Raw genomic sequence first — 17,360 nt, forward strand, 5'->3', positions numbered from 1 at the left:
TAAAAAAAAAACTAAGAGCGTTGCCAAAGGTTGTTTTCAGACTGAGATGCCAAGAAAAAAAAAAAACGCAGTTTAGTATCTGGGACACAAACTTTTTTTTTATCATGACATACATCATTTGTTTTAGTCTGTTTATAGCTTAATAGTAATACATAAACAGTGCTCAATATAATATTCACATTTTAAATAAGCAACAAAACATTTAAGCACTCAGGCAACATGAAGGAAAACTCTGGGTGACGTGTTTGACTGTAGGACGTCATTAACGAAGGGCTGTACAGTTTTTCTAGTATTTTCCAGTGATGAAAATGCTCTGTTTGGGCAGATTCATCCTTTCTTGCCCCAAGTCACACATTAAAGGCTTTAAAAACAGCTATTAGCATAGTAAGAAGAGGATTGTCTTCCTCTACCCTCCAACTACTGACAAAATAAAAACTTGGAGATGGCAGCTGCTGATTTGTTACCAAGTGACATATCCCTGCAAGCAAATAAAGCAGTCGTGCTGTCTTTTTGCTAGAAAACTATTCATTCCTGTGACAAAAATCCACTGAAATGCACACAAACCTTTAAAAGTTTAAATGAGGATACACTTGTGAGGAGTCTTTTATTTCATTTTTTGTCCCTGTGTTGCATTCTGAAACGAAGCAAAGAAATTTTTTTTTATATGAGGGATGAACATCCTTCTTTTACACAAATTAGGCTGCTGTAAGAGGCCCATCATAAGCAAATCCTGAGACTTTGAGCGAGAGTCTTTGCTGACGCTGCTGTTGCTGGACTAGGCTGAGCTGAGCATCCAGGTTGACAAGGACCTGTGCTCAGCACTAGGAAAGCTCTCATCCAGAAACAAGAAGCCCAGGGGAACAAAGACAACAATATGCCAGAAAACCCACTTGAAAACAACAAAACAACCCAAAAAGCCTCTGAAAGAGTCAGCGGTGGGTGATTGCCAGCTGCACTCCAGATTGCCAGGCTCTCTGAGAGTCTTTCAGCAATTTCTGAAAGCTGTAGCATCATCTCCAGCTCCTTAATCAGTTCTGCTTGGGAGGGATGGATCCTGACATGCAAAAGGCTGAGCACAATGGGGAATAAACTCATAATCAGCAATCAGATTTTCCACATTGCGAGAGGGGGTGGGGAGCTTATCTCAGATGGGTCAAGGATCTCTCCACATCCAGTTAACCCCATTGCTCCAGCTGGGAAGGATGCACGCTCTCATTCTGTACAACATACACTGTGTAGCTGGCTTTGATGTCTGGCTTGCAGACTAAGAATGGAGAAACCAAACTATGCAAACAGTGCTCTTTGTTTATTTCTATGTAAAAAAAAAAAAACAGTTTCAATTTCAAATCGCACTTCATGAGACTATAAATGGATTTGGATTTCATTAAAGCTTTGTGTCCCTGAATAAGCTATGTGCTGCGCCTTTAAACAAAGTTCATTGCCTTGCACATTCTTCTTTCTTTCATCTTTGTAATTAGCACTGAAACAGCATTTCTTTTATTTCAAATAAAAGTATGTGCATACAAATCAATCTCAAGCACTCCGTATTGGCAAGGCTGTTTTTCTTTGTTATCTGTGATGATGAATTCCTTTTATGTGAGTTAGTTGGTGTGAGGCAGAGCTCGTTTTGCTCTGTTACATTCTACATGTTGGCAACATACAAATCACTCTAGGCAATCAAGAATAAGTTGGAAAACAGTCACGACTTTCAAACTCTAGATTTTCGAATCATTTGTAACTCTTGACGAGCACCCTCTAGTGCTCAGGAGGATTCACACTCGTTGTTTGTTCGCTGGTGCACACACACCAGATCAGACGAGTGTAAATGATGGCATCCTACCAGAAGAACCCCTAATGGCCTCTGCTGGGACATGTAATCAAACGCCTCGCGCACTTCTCTCCCTTTTGTAATCAAGCGGCGGAGCACATGTTGTGACGACCTTTGTTATAACGCTGCCTGTTCCCTCGTCTCATCAAAATTCCGTGCGCCTCTCATTTTTCATCCTTTCTCCCCCGCCGGGATCGCGAGATGCCGCGGCGGCTCTCCACGGAGCAGAGGGGGGGAGCGCGTCTTCGTATGCTGCGACCTCTGACCCTCTCTCATTCCCCGACTCTCCAGCCAACTTTTGCTGTGATTCTGGCACTAATAAAAGACTTGTTTCACCCCACAGAGCCCGACAGCGAACGCATGTGCAGCCTGGATTGTCGGTTTCAGCAGACTTCATGAAACATGAGTACGCTGTATCACATCATATCTTCGGCACAAGTGCTGAATAAGGCAACCTAGAGACAAGCTCTTATCAGCAGCTATCACTGAGAGATCCTTCTCAGACACCCCAGGTCACATTAACACTAGAAGAAGTACTTGTCTCTTGTCTCATCACCACTGCTGGGCTGACGCAGGAGGAGGATGAGGGCGATAACCCACACAAACAATACAAGCTCGCTGGCTTCTTGCCTGCTGCCAGCATGCCTGCTTTGCAAAGAGATCTGATTACAACCGAGAGCAGCTTGGTGTTTCATGGAAAAGCAGGTCAACTATAGAGCGCTGTCAGACCTTGGGAGTCACTCGTCTGATAGAGGAGGAGGAACAGTTAACCGACACGGAGGAAAAGAAGCAGAAGTTTCTATCCAGATGTAGTAATGGGCTTGATTTGCTCTCCCATTTAGAACAGAGAGAATAATAGGAATTATAGAAGTGAAAGAACTTCGCATACGACTCTAGGGAATGGCGCTGTCTGGTGAGCCTCCTCACCTTCTACCTCCACTGGTATCCACCCCCTTCCCCCTCTGGCTCGCTCACGGGAGACGGAGCTGGACCGCTGCAAACACCTAAATTTCTTATGTGTTTTTCTGTCCTCAGTGTTTGAGTCAGACAAAACGCAAAATCAATAATGCTTTTTCTCCCCCATTTCCTCTTTGATGCAACTTCAAAAAGCCAATGGACAGCCCTCTGGAGGCTCACAGAGGGGAAAAAAGAGACGATGGTAAGAAAAACACGCTCAGAATGAAAGTACAGGGGAAAAAACTTTACCCTTCACTCTCTTAAACCACCGTTAACTTCAAAACCACAAGTGGCAAAGCATATAAAGGCAAAAGCATTGCAGAAGAAATGTCAGTTGTTTTCCTGTTAAGTTAGGCATCATTGATACATTATACAGAATAAAGCTGATCCACAATGAACTGGTTTTGAGCAAATCTACAAAATTAAACCATTTGAATCTAAAGCATGCAGTCTTTGAACAAGAGCTGTAAAATATCACATCTATATTCACTGTGCATCTTCAACAGAAGAAGCTACAGGGGGAAAAAAAAGTAAAAATGGACTGTGGTGAATGATTATCTAACCAGTGCTGACAGAGGAAGTATTCAATCAGCAGTTAAATGCTGCATGACAGGGAGACACTTCAAAGGATCTGTAAAGTGACTCCTGAAATACTGACTGAAAGTAAAGTAGGAAATTACCCTTAAGTTAGAGGCATTTGACTAAGCCCAGCTAGGTGTTTTACCTGACTGGAGAGCCAAATTGAGAACCCTGAGTGAACTTGGGAGTGAATGTTTCTAGAATGAAGAAAAATCATCTTGTGAAACCCGATGGGTTCATCGAGCCACTGCTGTTTCTTGTCGAACCGCTGCCTGGCTGGCCACAGAGCGAGGAGAGTCGTTTAACCTTGCCTGTGATGGGAACAAATCTGTCAAAACCACAGAGTATGACTGACAAGACAAGACGACTGACAGAGCTGTCTGCCAGATAAATGTTTGTGAGGTATAAACTGTTCCCAGATTAATTTTTGTTTCTGCAAGGATGTGGACAGCTGGATAGAAGAGAAAACAATTCAACAGTAATCAATACTGCTATAAGTTACTGGTGAACCTTTCAAAACATGCAAATTTGGATTAGATTGTTTAAGAATTACTAAATTGTCAGGCAGTTCAATTTTTAATTACACTATAATTAGTTCCATTTTGGCAAATTTAAAGTGCACATTTTATGACTGATTGCAATTATCACCTATTTTATGAATTATGACATTAGTAGTCACATCAGCTGCCATTTAAAATAATTTTCACAAAAATTATTTATAGAATTTATAAGATAATTCACAATACCGAACTGCCTTAAGCCAAAAGGTAATAAATCATATCGGTTTCAGAAATAAGTGCTTATCATTTGGCTCCTCTCCTCTCCGGAGTGCAGCTCGCCCTCTTCCCAACTTCTCTGCCGCCAAATCAAAAATCCATGCTCTCAATGGGCAGCCAATATCTCATTAAGCAGCCCCTCTACACACAGTTAGGCAGCCAGGATGTTTGTCTCAGTGTGCACAGCTCAGACAGGCACATCTCACACTCCTTAATAACCTGTGGGGACACCATCCCACTCCTTCAGCCAGCCAGGAGCGGAGAAATACGGCTAAAGCTCTCGGTCTCCGCTCGATCAGGTGGCTCCGGATCATCTTTCTCCTGCACTGGTTATTTATTCATTATTTTATGGTAATGCAACATGTAAATTAATTAAAAAATGTAAATAAATGCAGAAATTGTGACTTCACTAACTGGAATTTGCATTGCATTTCCTATTTTAAGTAAAATTACTATCACAGTGTGAATACATTTTGTGTTAATTTCAAATGTAACACCATCTTTTTAAAACAGCCTTTTCTAAATTCTTGCAGGTGACCTGTGTTATTTTTGTCTTCAACCTAATCAGTAGGTTTTTTTTTCCCTTTGGTCTTACAGGACCTCAGTCCCTAACTGGATAATAGCCAATCTTGTTAACCTCTGCTTTAATGTGTGAGAGCCTGCAGCACGAGGTAGAGCAGCACTTCAACTGGCCATTGATAGAAAGAGACAAAGAGTGGCAAATCTACAGCAAATATTTACAGCCTTGTTAACAAAGCCTTAAAGCACCTATCACAAGTTATTTGGCTTCATCTCCTCCAGGGCCCCCCAGAACATTTTTCACAGTCTAGTACACACTCACGCTAAATCACATATCTATGTGCTTCCTGTCTTCATGCGCTGCAGAGGTTCACTGAGCCTGGCTTTCATAAATTCTTTATGTTCTTTGCCACAACAAAAAAAAAAAAAAAAAAAAAGACTTTTTTCAAGGGTTAATTATATGTACTCTGAGTAAGGAGCACTTTTTACCTTTTCTATCCACACATCAAACAACTTTCTTTAATGATGTAATTGGAATTTTCATCTTAATTGTGCTGAGTAGGATGGCTAATTTGCATGGGGTAATGAGAGGGATGTTTCCATTACAGGTAATTAGGTACTTGAGAGGCAGTGGTGTGGTAGAGAAGCTGAACTGAGAGGGAGAGGTGGATAGATGGGGGGGGGGGGTTGTGCAGAGACAAAGCCACAGAGACTTATAGAGACAGTTGTTATAATATATTAGCATTATTTTGAAGTTGAGAGGATAAAAACAAGCCTAAAATGCACCAAAAAAAAGAGGCACCGCCAATGTGATTGGGTAAGAAATATTTACATAGCAAGTAAGTTTGTGTCAGTGCAGCAAGTCATTGTGCAGCTCAACCAATTCACCGACCATTTTCCAGATGAAATTGCTCCTGCCATATAAATGAGGTTCCAATTATGCAGCTTGTTCACAATTTAATTTCATTTTTCGCGATGTCACAGTATCCTGTCACGACACCAGCGACCTCTGTGAAACTGGAAGTAACAATGTGGGCAAAGGAAGACTGAAACGGAGAGATAAAAGCCGGAAAATGAGCCGATAGAGACACGTTCACCGAGACAACAAGGATTAAAATATATTTAAAAAAAGGAGTGAAAAGTAAATATGCCTCATCTGAATGAATTTGTCTGAATCTAATTAACTTACAAAATATAAAAAGTAAGTAAAAATAAAATATTCACACTCACACTTTTTAAACAGTCAAAATTCCATGCATCTAAATTTCTTTATCCCCCAAAATGTGCGACTTAATACAGCCCCATTACAAATCAATATATAGCATTTCTTTTTCAATAAAGGACATTGGGTCAAGAGGTCGTTTTAAAATGTGTCTGACTGAGTCTTTTCTCCAGGTCTGACACAAAAGAGTCGGAGCCTCGCTTCATAAATGAGTTCTCACACAACGTCAATAAAAAAGACAAAAGACAAGACGTAATTACAGGTCAGAGTTTTGAACAAGCCCTTTTTATCTGTTCTTTGTGATTTATTAAAAAAAAGCAATAAAACAAATTAAGATAAAATCTACTGATATGATTAATAGTTTCACAAAATTTGGATATTTTTAAGCATTTTCTCTTGTAAAGTTACTTCATTATAAAAAGGATTCCGTTTTTAAAATGCACTTTTGCTCTTGTCAAACATGGTAAAAACCAAATGTGTCAAAATGACTCGAACAAGTGGGAAGAGTCAAATACATTGGCTTTTTGTCATGATTTTCACGTGTACACTGACAGTTTTCCTTGTCTTGGTTGGTGATTTTGATCAGATCATGAGCGCACATCTAAACATCAGGACGGCTGCTCACTTCTGAAATCTGGAAGAATGCACTCAGAAGTGGAGAGAAAACACACGACTATAGGCCTGTGCGAGCATGCTTGAGAGAAGTGTGCTGTGGCTATACAGTCAGTGTGTATGGATGCACTTGTCGGATGTGTGTTTGTGCGTGTGTGTTTGATGGAGAGGAGGAGGAAGAGGAGTTGGGATTAAAAGCAGAGTAAATCAACATTATATTGTGACTGCCTATTTTGCACTCATGGCAACACATGTAAACTCCGACTGCCCCCCACATCCCCACATCCCCCCCCCCTAAAAAAATAGGTCAGTGGAGCACAACACACACGCGCGCGCAGACACACACACACACACACACTTTCACACGCACTGGTATCAACTCAGAGAATCACAGTCTGCCATTCGAGCGCCGGTGACTCGTCTGCGACCCACACGCACACACACATTTAACTGTGGCACGTCCTCCGGTCTGAAACAACAGGATTAGGAAGGAGACGTAAAAAAAAAAAAAACGCCCCCCCCCAACACACACTTCAAACTCAAACGCGTTACTTTAAATTCATTCAATAATAATAATAATAATAATAATTATAATAAACTTCTGCTCTGTAGCTCGGAAAGTGTTCTTGACGCGCAGCTTACTGTGGTTTTCACAGCCCCTCCTACACACACATACACACGCACACACACAACTGTAGGAAGGAAAGGAAAAGGGTAAAAAAAAAAAAAAACACCTTTACAGATTTTTTCAATAAAAAAAGCTTCTATCCTTGTGAGTTTGAAACTAATCTGTCCTCGCCCGGACAGGTCAGATGCAGCAGAATATCTGGAGTGATGAAGGCAGTCACTCCTCCTCTCCTCCCCTCTCTCCCTGCCACTCTCATGCCTTGCAAATGAAATGCAAAAGAGTTGGCAGTCTCTGAATAGCGGAGCTGCGCTTCTCAGCCGACCCCCCCTCCCCACCCTCCTCCTCCCACCCCAGCCAGCCAGTCACCCCTTCTATACTTGTTGTTTACTCCGGCCAGCGGGGATATAGCATGCACTTATTGTTGTTCCGCTCTTACCTTTCATAGCTGAAATCACAAAATACATCATTAAGCTTCGAGTCCATAAGAGGAGAAACTATCAGCAGCGCAAAGCCCTCCACTGCTGTCTCAGCAGCAGCTGGCCAGCACAGCTCTGCCTCTCAGCCTCCGAGCATGACCACACCAGAATCCATGTGACTGTGACATCAGCGCTCATGTCTGCCTGCTTCCCCCTCCCACCAGCCTTTGATTGGCACAGCGTGCAGCCAGTAGGGGCGCTGAGAGCTCAGGCAGGGAAGCTGGCTCTCTTCCCACTGATTGCAGTCTTGTGTTACCGGCTTGCTAGACACATCACAGCCCCCCCAACTATCTTCCCCAGCTTATCTTTTTTATTTTTCCATTTTTTATTAGGATAAAGTCCCGAGCAGCAGACAACGTTTTTCCACAATCTTTTTTTTTCTTCTTCTCCCTATCTTGTCTTTAAATGTGGTGTAATTTAAAGCAAATAAATTAAAAAAAAAAAAAAGTCAAAAAGAGGATGGAAGGAAAGAACGGCCTGAGAGTTGGACGAAGGGGAGAGAGAGAGAGAGAGAGAGAGAGAGAGAGAGAGAGAGAGAGAGAGAGAGAGAGAGAGAGAGAGAGAGAGAGAGAGAGAGAGAGAGAGATGAGGACAAATATGAGGAGAGAGGATGTGTGATTTTTCTGCTCCTCCTCCTCCTCCCCGCCTGTGGATATGAGTGATCAGTGTGAGGCCAGATGTCTGCGAGCAGCGGTGGGCCCTTTGCAGAGAGGAGACGAGTGGAGCCTCAGCATCTTCCTCTGACCTCAGAGGACCTACAACACCCCCTCCCCCTCCCACCACCACCACCACCACCACACACACACACACACACCATCTCTCTCTCTCCTGCTCCTTCTGACAGGTGAAGAAGCAGAGACAGTGACGAAATGGCTTGGCTGATCCCCCTCCGCCCCACAGCGACCGGGCAATGAGTTTCCCACTATCACCTCTCTGTCTCCTCCTCCTCCTCCTCCTCTTCCTCCACCTCTTCCTCCTGTGCCCCTCACTCTCGCCCCCTGCTTTCCATTCCAGTCTCCTCACTCATCCTCTCTCTCATATGATAATCTGTTCTGACTCCTAACCAGCTGCCTCTCTCTGATACAATATTCTGGTTTTAGTGCAATCCAGCCTTGGCCAATAACCATTTGGCATTTCATGAATAAGCTGGTGCTCATATCATCTTGTCTCAAGACAAACATCACACAGCTTTGGTTTCAGACACAGCAAGGTTTCAAAACAAAACAAAAAAAAATCATAAATCATAAAAGCTGGTGAAAAAAACCCAAACCCTGCTAAATTACATCCATATTAAGAACAGTTACGAGTCGTTTTTAGTTTATTTGTTGCAATTAAATGCACATGCATTCAAACTATTTCAAAATAAAATAGGTTGAGAAAATAAAGCTGCCTGGAAGAAAAGAGAAGAGCAACTGTTTCTTAGTAAAAAGGGGTTGGGGAAATTATTATGAGCAAAAAAGAACAAAATATATATTTGAATGACCTTCACCTGTACAAGGAGAGAGAGAGAAAAGGTGTGATCACTGTAAGGGATAAAGACTTACAGGGGAGCAAAAACTGTTTCAATAGCTAAAACAAACACTGTCAAAAATGACCAAATTGCTCTCTGGAGTTTAAAATTAACAAAGAAGTTATAGCAAACTGTCTCATAATTTACACTTGTGTAATACTCTAAATATCTATATTTAATTTTGAGTCTTCTATTCTGTTCTAATGATTAAATAAAGGTCCTTCTAACAATGTATAAAATGGAAATGAGGACTCAGCAGCTTGCAGCATAACTCTTCCCTTGACAATGTTTCATTAAGATCTCTGTGATCCATTAGAGTCACTAAACACATTAACGCATGTTGTGTCAACACTTGGTCTCTCATGGCGCGCCGCTATAATGAACCAAATATCATTCAGAGACTGATGGAACCAAATGGACCGCGTCTGGGATCCGAAAGAGAAGTAGACGGGCCACAGTAGGTGAACTATTCAAAACAATGCGATGCAGCTGAAACAGTGCGATGTCAAAATTTCCCCACAAGACCTTCAAAGCACATCGAATGAGTCAAGAGCGGGGTCTTCGCAGAAACACGCTCAACTGCCACTATCTGTGGTTGCCTTTTAAAAAAATCTGTCTTCTACAAAACGCTGTGGAGTGGTTAAAGCATGGCACGACACAGAGAGGAGGGGTTTAAAAAAGAAAAAGCATCGCATGGGTTGAGTCCTAAACGACAAACATCTGAAAGGAGGATAATGCATGAGGAGAGCAGTGGCATATTTTATAATATTTATATTATTATGTATAATATTTATCTACAGTTCATATTTAGAGCAAGTACGCTACAAATTAAAAAGTCTTGTTGAACAAAAATGTAGGGAAACAATGACTTAATGAGCATTGGTTACAAATTTAAAAAAAAAATATGAATAAAACAAATTGCAACTTCAGAAAAAAAACTACATCCGAAAAATTAACACTAGCTTTTTTAAAAAAAAATATTTTCTGATTTTCCATAATGGCTCTTATACAAATTTGGATCATGATGTTGCTGCTGCATTGTTCACTGTTTCAGCTACACAACACACTCACTGCCTCCAAGTGTGTATAATCGTACTTAAAATGCCCTGTCTCCCTAAGGACAAATGTTTTCCGCAAAGCTACTTCATTAGCTCTTGATCACACTTTTCCTTGACGGCCCCACATTACCGGTGACATTTTGTCAATATGCTGCTGATGCATGTTCACTGGTGCATTGATTAAACCACAACGGGACCACTGGTCATGTATGAATGAAGTGACACAAAGCCACAAAAAGGACCATTTCATTCAATAACGTTTTTACACCCTTGGACATGAAACAGAAATTTGTTATTGTGACGTTTAGACATTTAATTAAACACAATCTGGGTATGAAAGTTGAACCAAAATGAGTAAAACACGCTAAGTTTCTGCTTTTAGACGGGTCGGGTCATGTTTCTCACATTCCCCGTGGATTAATTCAAGCAAACGTATTTACTGTAAACAAGTCCTGTGGAATGAAATTCAATTGAGATGTGGTGCTGAACATCCAGTGGTGCCCCAGGAGGAGAGGAGAGGATGAGACCTGATAATGGCCTCATTAGCAGTCTGTCAGTAGCCATTCCATGCACAGGCTCACCATGCAGCTGATCCACTTTAACTCGTGCAGCTCCGGACTAATACTTTTCAGACCTGTAACTTGCATGCCGTTGCGCTCGGTGGCCTTTGACCTCACAAAATGAACTCTTTGCTCGTTCTGAGCCCTCAGTCTTGTTCCGCAGCGAACTGAGCCTCGTATCCCACCGCAGAGCCACCTGTGTGTTTGAAGCTGCGCCACCAGCCTGAAGCGGCGGTAGAATTAACAAGCTCGAACAGGCACTCCATGAAAACAATACAGATCAATTTAATATAGACGCCAAGGAGTGGAGGGCATAATATCGGAAGCATAACAGCACTGGCCCACACCACACAATCATAAACCAATTTAGGACCATTTCAGACAATTTCCTGGGGGCTTCCACTTGTGAGAAGACTTCAATAAATCACGCAGACAACAAAGGAAATATCTGTTTCTGTGAAAATAGAGGACACTACGGGGTTAGGTCCATGGGACCGCAGAGGCTGCGTTTAAAGACTTGTTTAAATAAGAGCAGCAAAAGTTTAAAAAATGTTCAACGCAGGAAGTGTTGAGAACTCATTATGACTAATGAATTTTCGAAGGAGCAATGCGTCTCGTATAAAAGAGTAGCTGGAGTATGTAAGCATTACACCTTTTTACAGTTTTCATGGTTGTACCCAGATCAGATGACTAATGGCTCTATAAGCTGCCCTTCATCCTTTATATGCACAGCAGCCTCAGGGCCAGATCAGCACCACACTCTCTCTTCGTCACTGAATGCACACACACACAAACACAATATTTATAGAATTGTGGGGTCAAAAGGAAACATATGAAAGCACATCATTCCTACACAGGTGAGGTGTACACCTGTCAACTGTCATGTAATCAGAAACAACAACACGGTGTTTATAGTGACTGGTTGACAAGGCTGTAGCCTTTTCTTTTACTGCCACGGTTATTTATAGAGCTGAATTTAAATAATTCCTCTGCAAATGTATAAAAAAATAAGTCTCTGGTATTTCCAACTCAATTGAATCATCACGATTTTGTCAGGGAAAAAACAAAAAGGATACAAGAACTCTGTCACCAGTCGTGGCCGTGTGACCAGACCTCATATCAACAAAGACATTAAACCTGCATGTTTGCTTCACATTAAATGACCCCTTGACAGTGTGGTGGTGGCGAGAAGCTGTCAACAATTAAATAAGTTTTAACTTACTTTAATGGAAAGCAAAATTGATCAATAGGTTTTTTTTGTGTGTGTGTGTTTGTTTTCACACATTTTGTTTTTTCTTGATTAAAGTTTAGTTATTGCTGTGATTTCTGAGCCAGGCCCTCTTGATTCTGGGCACATCATCAGCAATAAAATAGTTTCTAATCTGCCAACTGGAACTCAGTGTTGTCTTAAAAAAGGAAAAAAAAAAGTATCTTATACAAAAGTTGTTGAACAAAGCCCGTCATTGAAGCGAGCTGGTTTATCGGTCATAATGGCCATGATAAAAAGTGCTCACTGCCACCGCTGGACTGTTTTATGTCACAAAATAATTTTTTTTTCAATGGATTAGTAGAAATCAAATTTAACAATGAAATGCACAGCATCTCTTTTGTATAAAGGCTGCCCTTGGGGACGTAAAAGGAAAGAAATATAGGCACATGGAGGGAGAAGGAGTGAAAGGGAACGAAGAGGAGAGATTATCGCAGGCATGGCAGCCTGTGTGAGAGGCTTAGCTTGGCTAGGAAGGGAGGTGGAACCCTGTGAATTCTAATGAACTGGCAAGACTCCCCCCAAAACCAGCTCCATCTTCGTTGCACAAGGCCGATAGGAAAGAAGAAGGAGGTGATTAGCAATGCGCAGCGCCTCTATGGCAAACCAAACAGAGCAGGTCATTTCCCTGTGATAATTATGGCTATAACCAGGCATGAGGGATTGATAATAGACCTGCTTATTCTTCATCCTCTGCGAAGGCGACCGCTGAGTCTGTCTGGAGGAAAAGCACAATGATGTGTCTTTTTTTTTTCTGTTAGCGGGGTGACTCCGGTAAGAGTTGCAATGGCTGCCGAAAAGGGCAGCAGGGGAACATGGCCTTTGAGGGAGAAGTTAACGAATGAACTTCATTATTGAGGAGCATACTAGGGAGACCCCCTGGTGTGTGTGATGTATTACCTAGCATCAAACTTGCACAACTCCCCCAACATCACTGGTACAGCGCGACATCAGCTCCGGGGGGAGGTATGCGTGTAAACCAAAATAGTTTAACCTTCTGGCTTAAGGCTAGAAGTAAAGAAGACAACAGAGAAACATGCAGATTTGTTGTTAAAAAAGTTGCCTTCAGTTACCAAAGTATACATTTTCTTAAGGCTTTTTTGGTTGAGCAGTTTCACAATTAGTCTAACTCCTGAAACACGTGAAGTGAATAATGAGGCAGTGCCTTTTCCTGTGACTGTTCAGTGCAGGAAACCTCAGAAGGAAACAGTTTTAGCTTGAACTAACACATATTTAACAAACTCTCTCTGTCTTAAGGTAAGGCAGATGGTCCAGTGAGGCATTCCCGATCAACGCCATCATTTATTAGCTCTGTTCAAGCATGAAAGTAACTTTTCCTAAGTTCTTTGAAAAAAGAAAAACATGACCCACAGGAGGGAGTAATGTTTTCCTCAAGATTGAGGGACTTCTTCAGGCTATGTGTGATGTGCACCACTTAGCCTTCTCCCCCCCTTCAAAACGCCTCCGCAGGGCCAGGATGGAGTTTCTCTGAGGTGGACGACACGAAGGATCTCTTTCCTGAGCGCGCTCTCAATACTTTTACTCTTGACTTATGAGGATGCCATAGGTGCTGGGGAGTGATTCATCACTGGATGTGTTCCTCTTGCACCCTCACACATTAGTAATGCGGCCCGCTGAGGAGGCGTACTGTCATCAGTCTGTACCTGGACCCTCTGAGCAAGGTAGGTCAACAGGAGGCAGCAGCGGCTGGCCCACTTTTAGTCTTTCACAGCACCTTTAAGTTTCCTCCAGCCCTGCCACAGCTGAGCCTGACAGACATGGTTGGACCAGCCTGGTCAAGGGGAGACACTGCCTCGGTGGAGTAAGCACTTTTACCTCACATTATCTGTTGACTCAGTGGAGCTTGTCCTCTGAGTGCTCAAGTACAGCAGGTTAAACTAAAGTTGTTCAGAGGTAAAAGTGAGGGGGAAATATACTCTGCACAAAAGTTAGAACATTTTTTTGTTTGTCTGATTATTTTTTGATTTTTGTACAAATGCCGTAAAACTTATACAACTGGAAAGCTTGTTTATTTTCCCTTAAATGGTGCCACATTTGTTAGAAAAATGCATTTGTGGATTGAGCAGCAGAGTTCAGTATATGAGCTGCGCCCATGAAAGGACTTGCCAATGACAAACAACTTGTTCTCCTATTGACTCTTGTTTGGCGTTGTTTATTGGATTGGATGATTGAAGTCTCGAGGAACAAAACATTGGCAGTTGAATAATTTATTCATTTTACAAACAGGGGCTTCAATGGCATGTGGACAAACCATACACAGTCACAGCAGCCTGGCACCTCCTCCTCATGCTGCTCATCATCTTGGTCACACACAGCTGTGGCACGCCATCCCATTCTTCAACCAGCATTTTTCGCAAGTCAGACAAATGTGGTTGTGTTGGTCACTCTGGAACAAACAGCAAGCCCTACGCTGATCCAACAGGTGTTCAATGTGGTCGAGGTCACGACTGCAGGCAGGACATTCCATCCTTTCGACTTCCAAATATTGGAGGGCGAGAACTGTCATCTTGGAGGACAGAGTTCAGTCTCAGACCATGGAGATATGCGACTACCACTGGTTGCTGATATTCAGACACCTGACTGTCAGCACCTGGGATACCAGAAGCTCAAAACAAACAAACTAAAAAGCTGTTTTGTACTGGCAGAAAATATTTGGTAAGTTTTTTTATAGGCGCAACCCAGACACTGAACTCTGCTGCTCATCCCACAAATATATTTTCCTAATAAATGTGGCACCATTTAAGGGGACATGATCAGACGTTCCTATGGTAAATGAATTACTGCCAAAAAGCATTGTTACAACAAAGAATAATTGATCAAACACAAATGTCCTTACTTTTTGTGCTATGTTCATTCAAAGAGTGAAATAAGAAACAAATCGTAATTTGAATGATAAGTTTTCAGCTTTATCTATCTGAAGCTGCCAGAGGGAATTTCACCACAGCACTCCCATGCTTTGTGTAATGCACCTGCAACAAAATAACACAAGATTCTCTGCTCCTTTTTCCAAAACACAGATCTACTTTAAGTCAGCATAAGCCTTTGACCTCAACATTGTTGGTAATGCATGTTTAAATACCTACCTCAGTATTCATGTTTGTCATTTTACTTGTGAAGATTAGGTGTAAAAAGGCTATTTGAAACCAAAACACAGGATTAAGGGATAATGCTGCTCTGTGTCTTGTGAGTCGACCTTGATTCTGTAATCCAGCACAATACTGAAGAACGGCATATTTCTCGCTCTTGTACATTCAATACTCTCACTGTAAAACAGCTCACTCTGATGTAACGACACAAGAATAATGGCAGCATGCTGAGAGAGAAAGTAATCGGAATTAAAGGGGAACTTCTGTGTAACATTTGTGCAACACAGGCAGAAATGTTATTACAAGATTTATACAAAGACAAATATTATTGCTTGTACTTTAATATTTATAAGATATGAAAGGAAGCGAGTGCAAACTATAATAAGAAACTGATACTGCAGGTAAAAGTGATACAAAGAAGAAAAATATAGACTTATTTTTAATTATGCAGACCTGCATTTTTTGGCCTTGTTGAGAAATGAACTTGATCTTTAAAGAAAGCCAACCTACAATCACACGTCAAGCGGATAGGGCCCTTTATGGCATCCAACACTCAACAAAGCATTTAACTACAGAACACACAATATACATGATTTTTTTTTTTCCCCTCCAATTCTGCTTTATTTCCCTGACTCCATCTCCGTACCTGTTTCTCTCTCTTTTTTCCTCCCCTTTCTTTTCCTGTGCCGCAGACACAGTAAAAATGAAAATCTGCCTTTGATGTCTGGGATCCTATAATGCTGAGCAGTAGAAATCCGCATGCCTGTTATCTGCAGAATCTTAATGATGACGGCTAACTTCACAATGGGTTAACCGCGTCTCTCTGTTCTTGCGCTGCACGCCCACAGAAACACAAATTAATGGCAACGCAGAGAAAAAACAGCATGCTTTTAATAAAGCAGATTCAACAAAATGGGCACAATGCGATCAGCACAAATGTCAATGTCTAATATCATGGAAAGCATTTGTGAGTACATCTGCTTTCTTCTCTGTGTGTGCAACTTTTTTTTTTTTTTTTTTTTGCTTTAGTTTCTGAAAAGAATGACATTATTTGTCAGGAAGATAGGATCCTCATTTCAAATGATCTAGTTCAGGTTTCGTACACAAGTGATTTGTATGCTTTTTTTCTTCCTGTTGCACTGTGAAAACTGTGATTGATCTGAAAATGGAGCTTACACAGTTAGGATCTTTTATTAAAATGATATAATTTGACATGTTTTATCTTATCGACAATATTACAGGACATCATTTCAATAAATTACATTTTTTCTTGTCTTTATGTTTTTAATTTTCTTCAAATTCTTATTCTAGAAAAATCATGATTCGTTTCTGATGGACAGTTGATTTAGGGTTTGAATTATTTGTAATAAAAATACTCCAGTATTTGGATTATAAAAATGTTGTGATAAGTTCACATGAACTGGCTGATTGCACAAGGATGGAAAATGATAAACCCCATCTTTAGAACATCAGTTAGGAACAAAAAGACAAACCCTTCATTACATGCTGGCACCCCTCTCCATCGCTGAATTTATGTACAAAAAAGGGAAAATGTTGAGGCACCAAATGCCTGACAACAGACAGATAATCTGCGCCTGTGCAAAAGCAGGCCGACTGCACAGCAAAGTGATCTTGAGGCCCTCCCCAGCCATGCCAACTACTTTGCTTGGCAGAAGTTGGCGTCTCAGCACACCTCTCGTTCCGCGGCCCCTTTCACCTGAGGCGTCAGACAGTCGGCATGAGAGAAATCGCCTGCAGCAGAAGGGGCCGCTTACCCATCCAAGCATTGTATCCTTGTCATATGTCACTTACTCGTTTTCTGGTCGGACAACACTTCAAGACAGGGGCCTTTCAGCTGCGTGAGACGCAAAAGAGAAAAGAAGAGGGAAAAAAAAAGGGGATGAGGTCTTTCCGCACTCCGCCCCGGATTCTCTGAAAAGGCCGGCACCAAGAGAAGACCCAGATTAAAAAGCAACAAAAGCAAAGCGGCCTGAACCCACAACAACCTGTCTTAAACCGCTACAGCTCCCCTCACCACACTTGTTCTCATAAAACACTCCAGTAGGTGACAGAAAGGACTACAAAACTTATGCAGAAACAGTGCATGTGCAAAGGCCATTTGCAATTTTATAAAAAAGACAAACCCAACACTTTGCCTGAAAGATGAGGCCATATTGAGTTGGAAAGGGGAAAAACATGGCAGCAGAGGAAAAATTGAGAAAAATCACGCTGGCCTGGTTTACGACAAATAGATAACTCTA

General features: G+C 41.6%; 1 protein-coding gene across 2 annotated transcripts in view; it reads right to left on the reverse strand.

The window, feature by feature from the left end:
• Window positions 1-17,360, reverse strand: part of roraa (RAR-related orphan receptor A, paralog a) — a 194,217-nt gene that overhangs the window by 41,901 nt on the left and 134,956 nt on the right. Inside the window, exon 1 of one of the 2 annotated variants that reach the window (XM_017406069.3) lies at window positions 7,558-7,844. The exons of the other annotated variant lie outside the window; for it this stretch is intronic. Coding sequence (XP_017261558.1) covers window positions 7,558-7,588 — 31 coding nt within the window. The 5' untranslated portion in view covers window positions 7,589-7,844. Of the gene's footprint in view, window positions 1-7,557; window positions 7,845-17,360 lie in introns of those variants that run through there. 2 annotated transcript variants of the gene reach the window in all.

This window comes from Kryptolebias marmoratus, linkage group LG11, assembly GCF_001649575.2.
Source record: "Kryptolebias marmoratus isolate JLee-2015 linkage group LG11, ASM164957v2, whole genome shotgun sequence".
In the NCBI taxonomy this organism is placed as follows: Eukaryota; Metazoa; Chordata; class Actinopteri; order Cyprinodontiformes; family Rivulidae; genus Kryptolebias; species Kryptolebias marmoratus.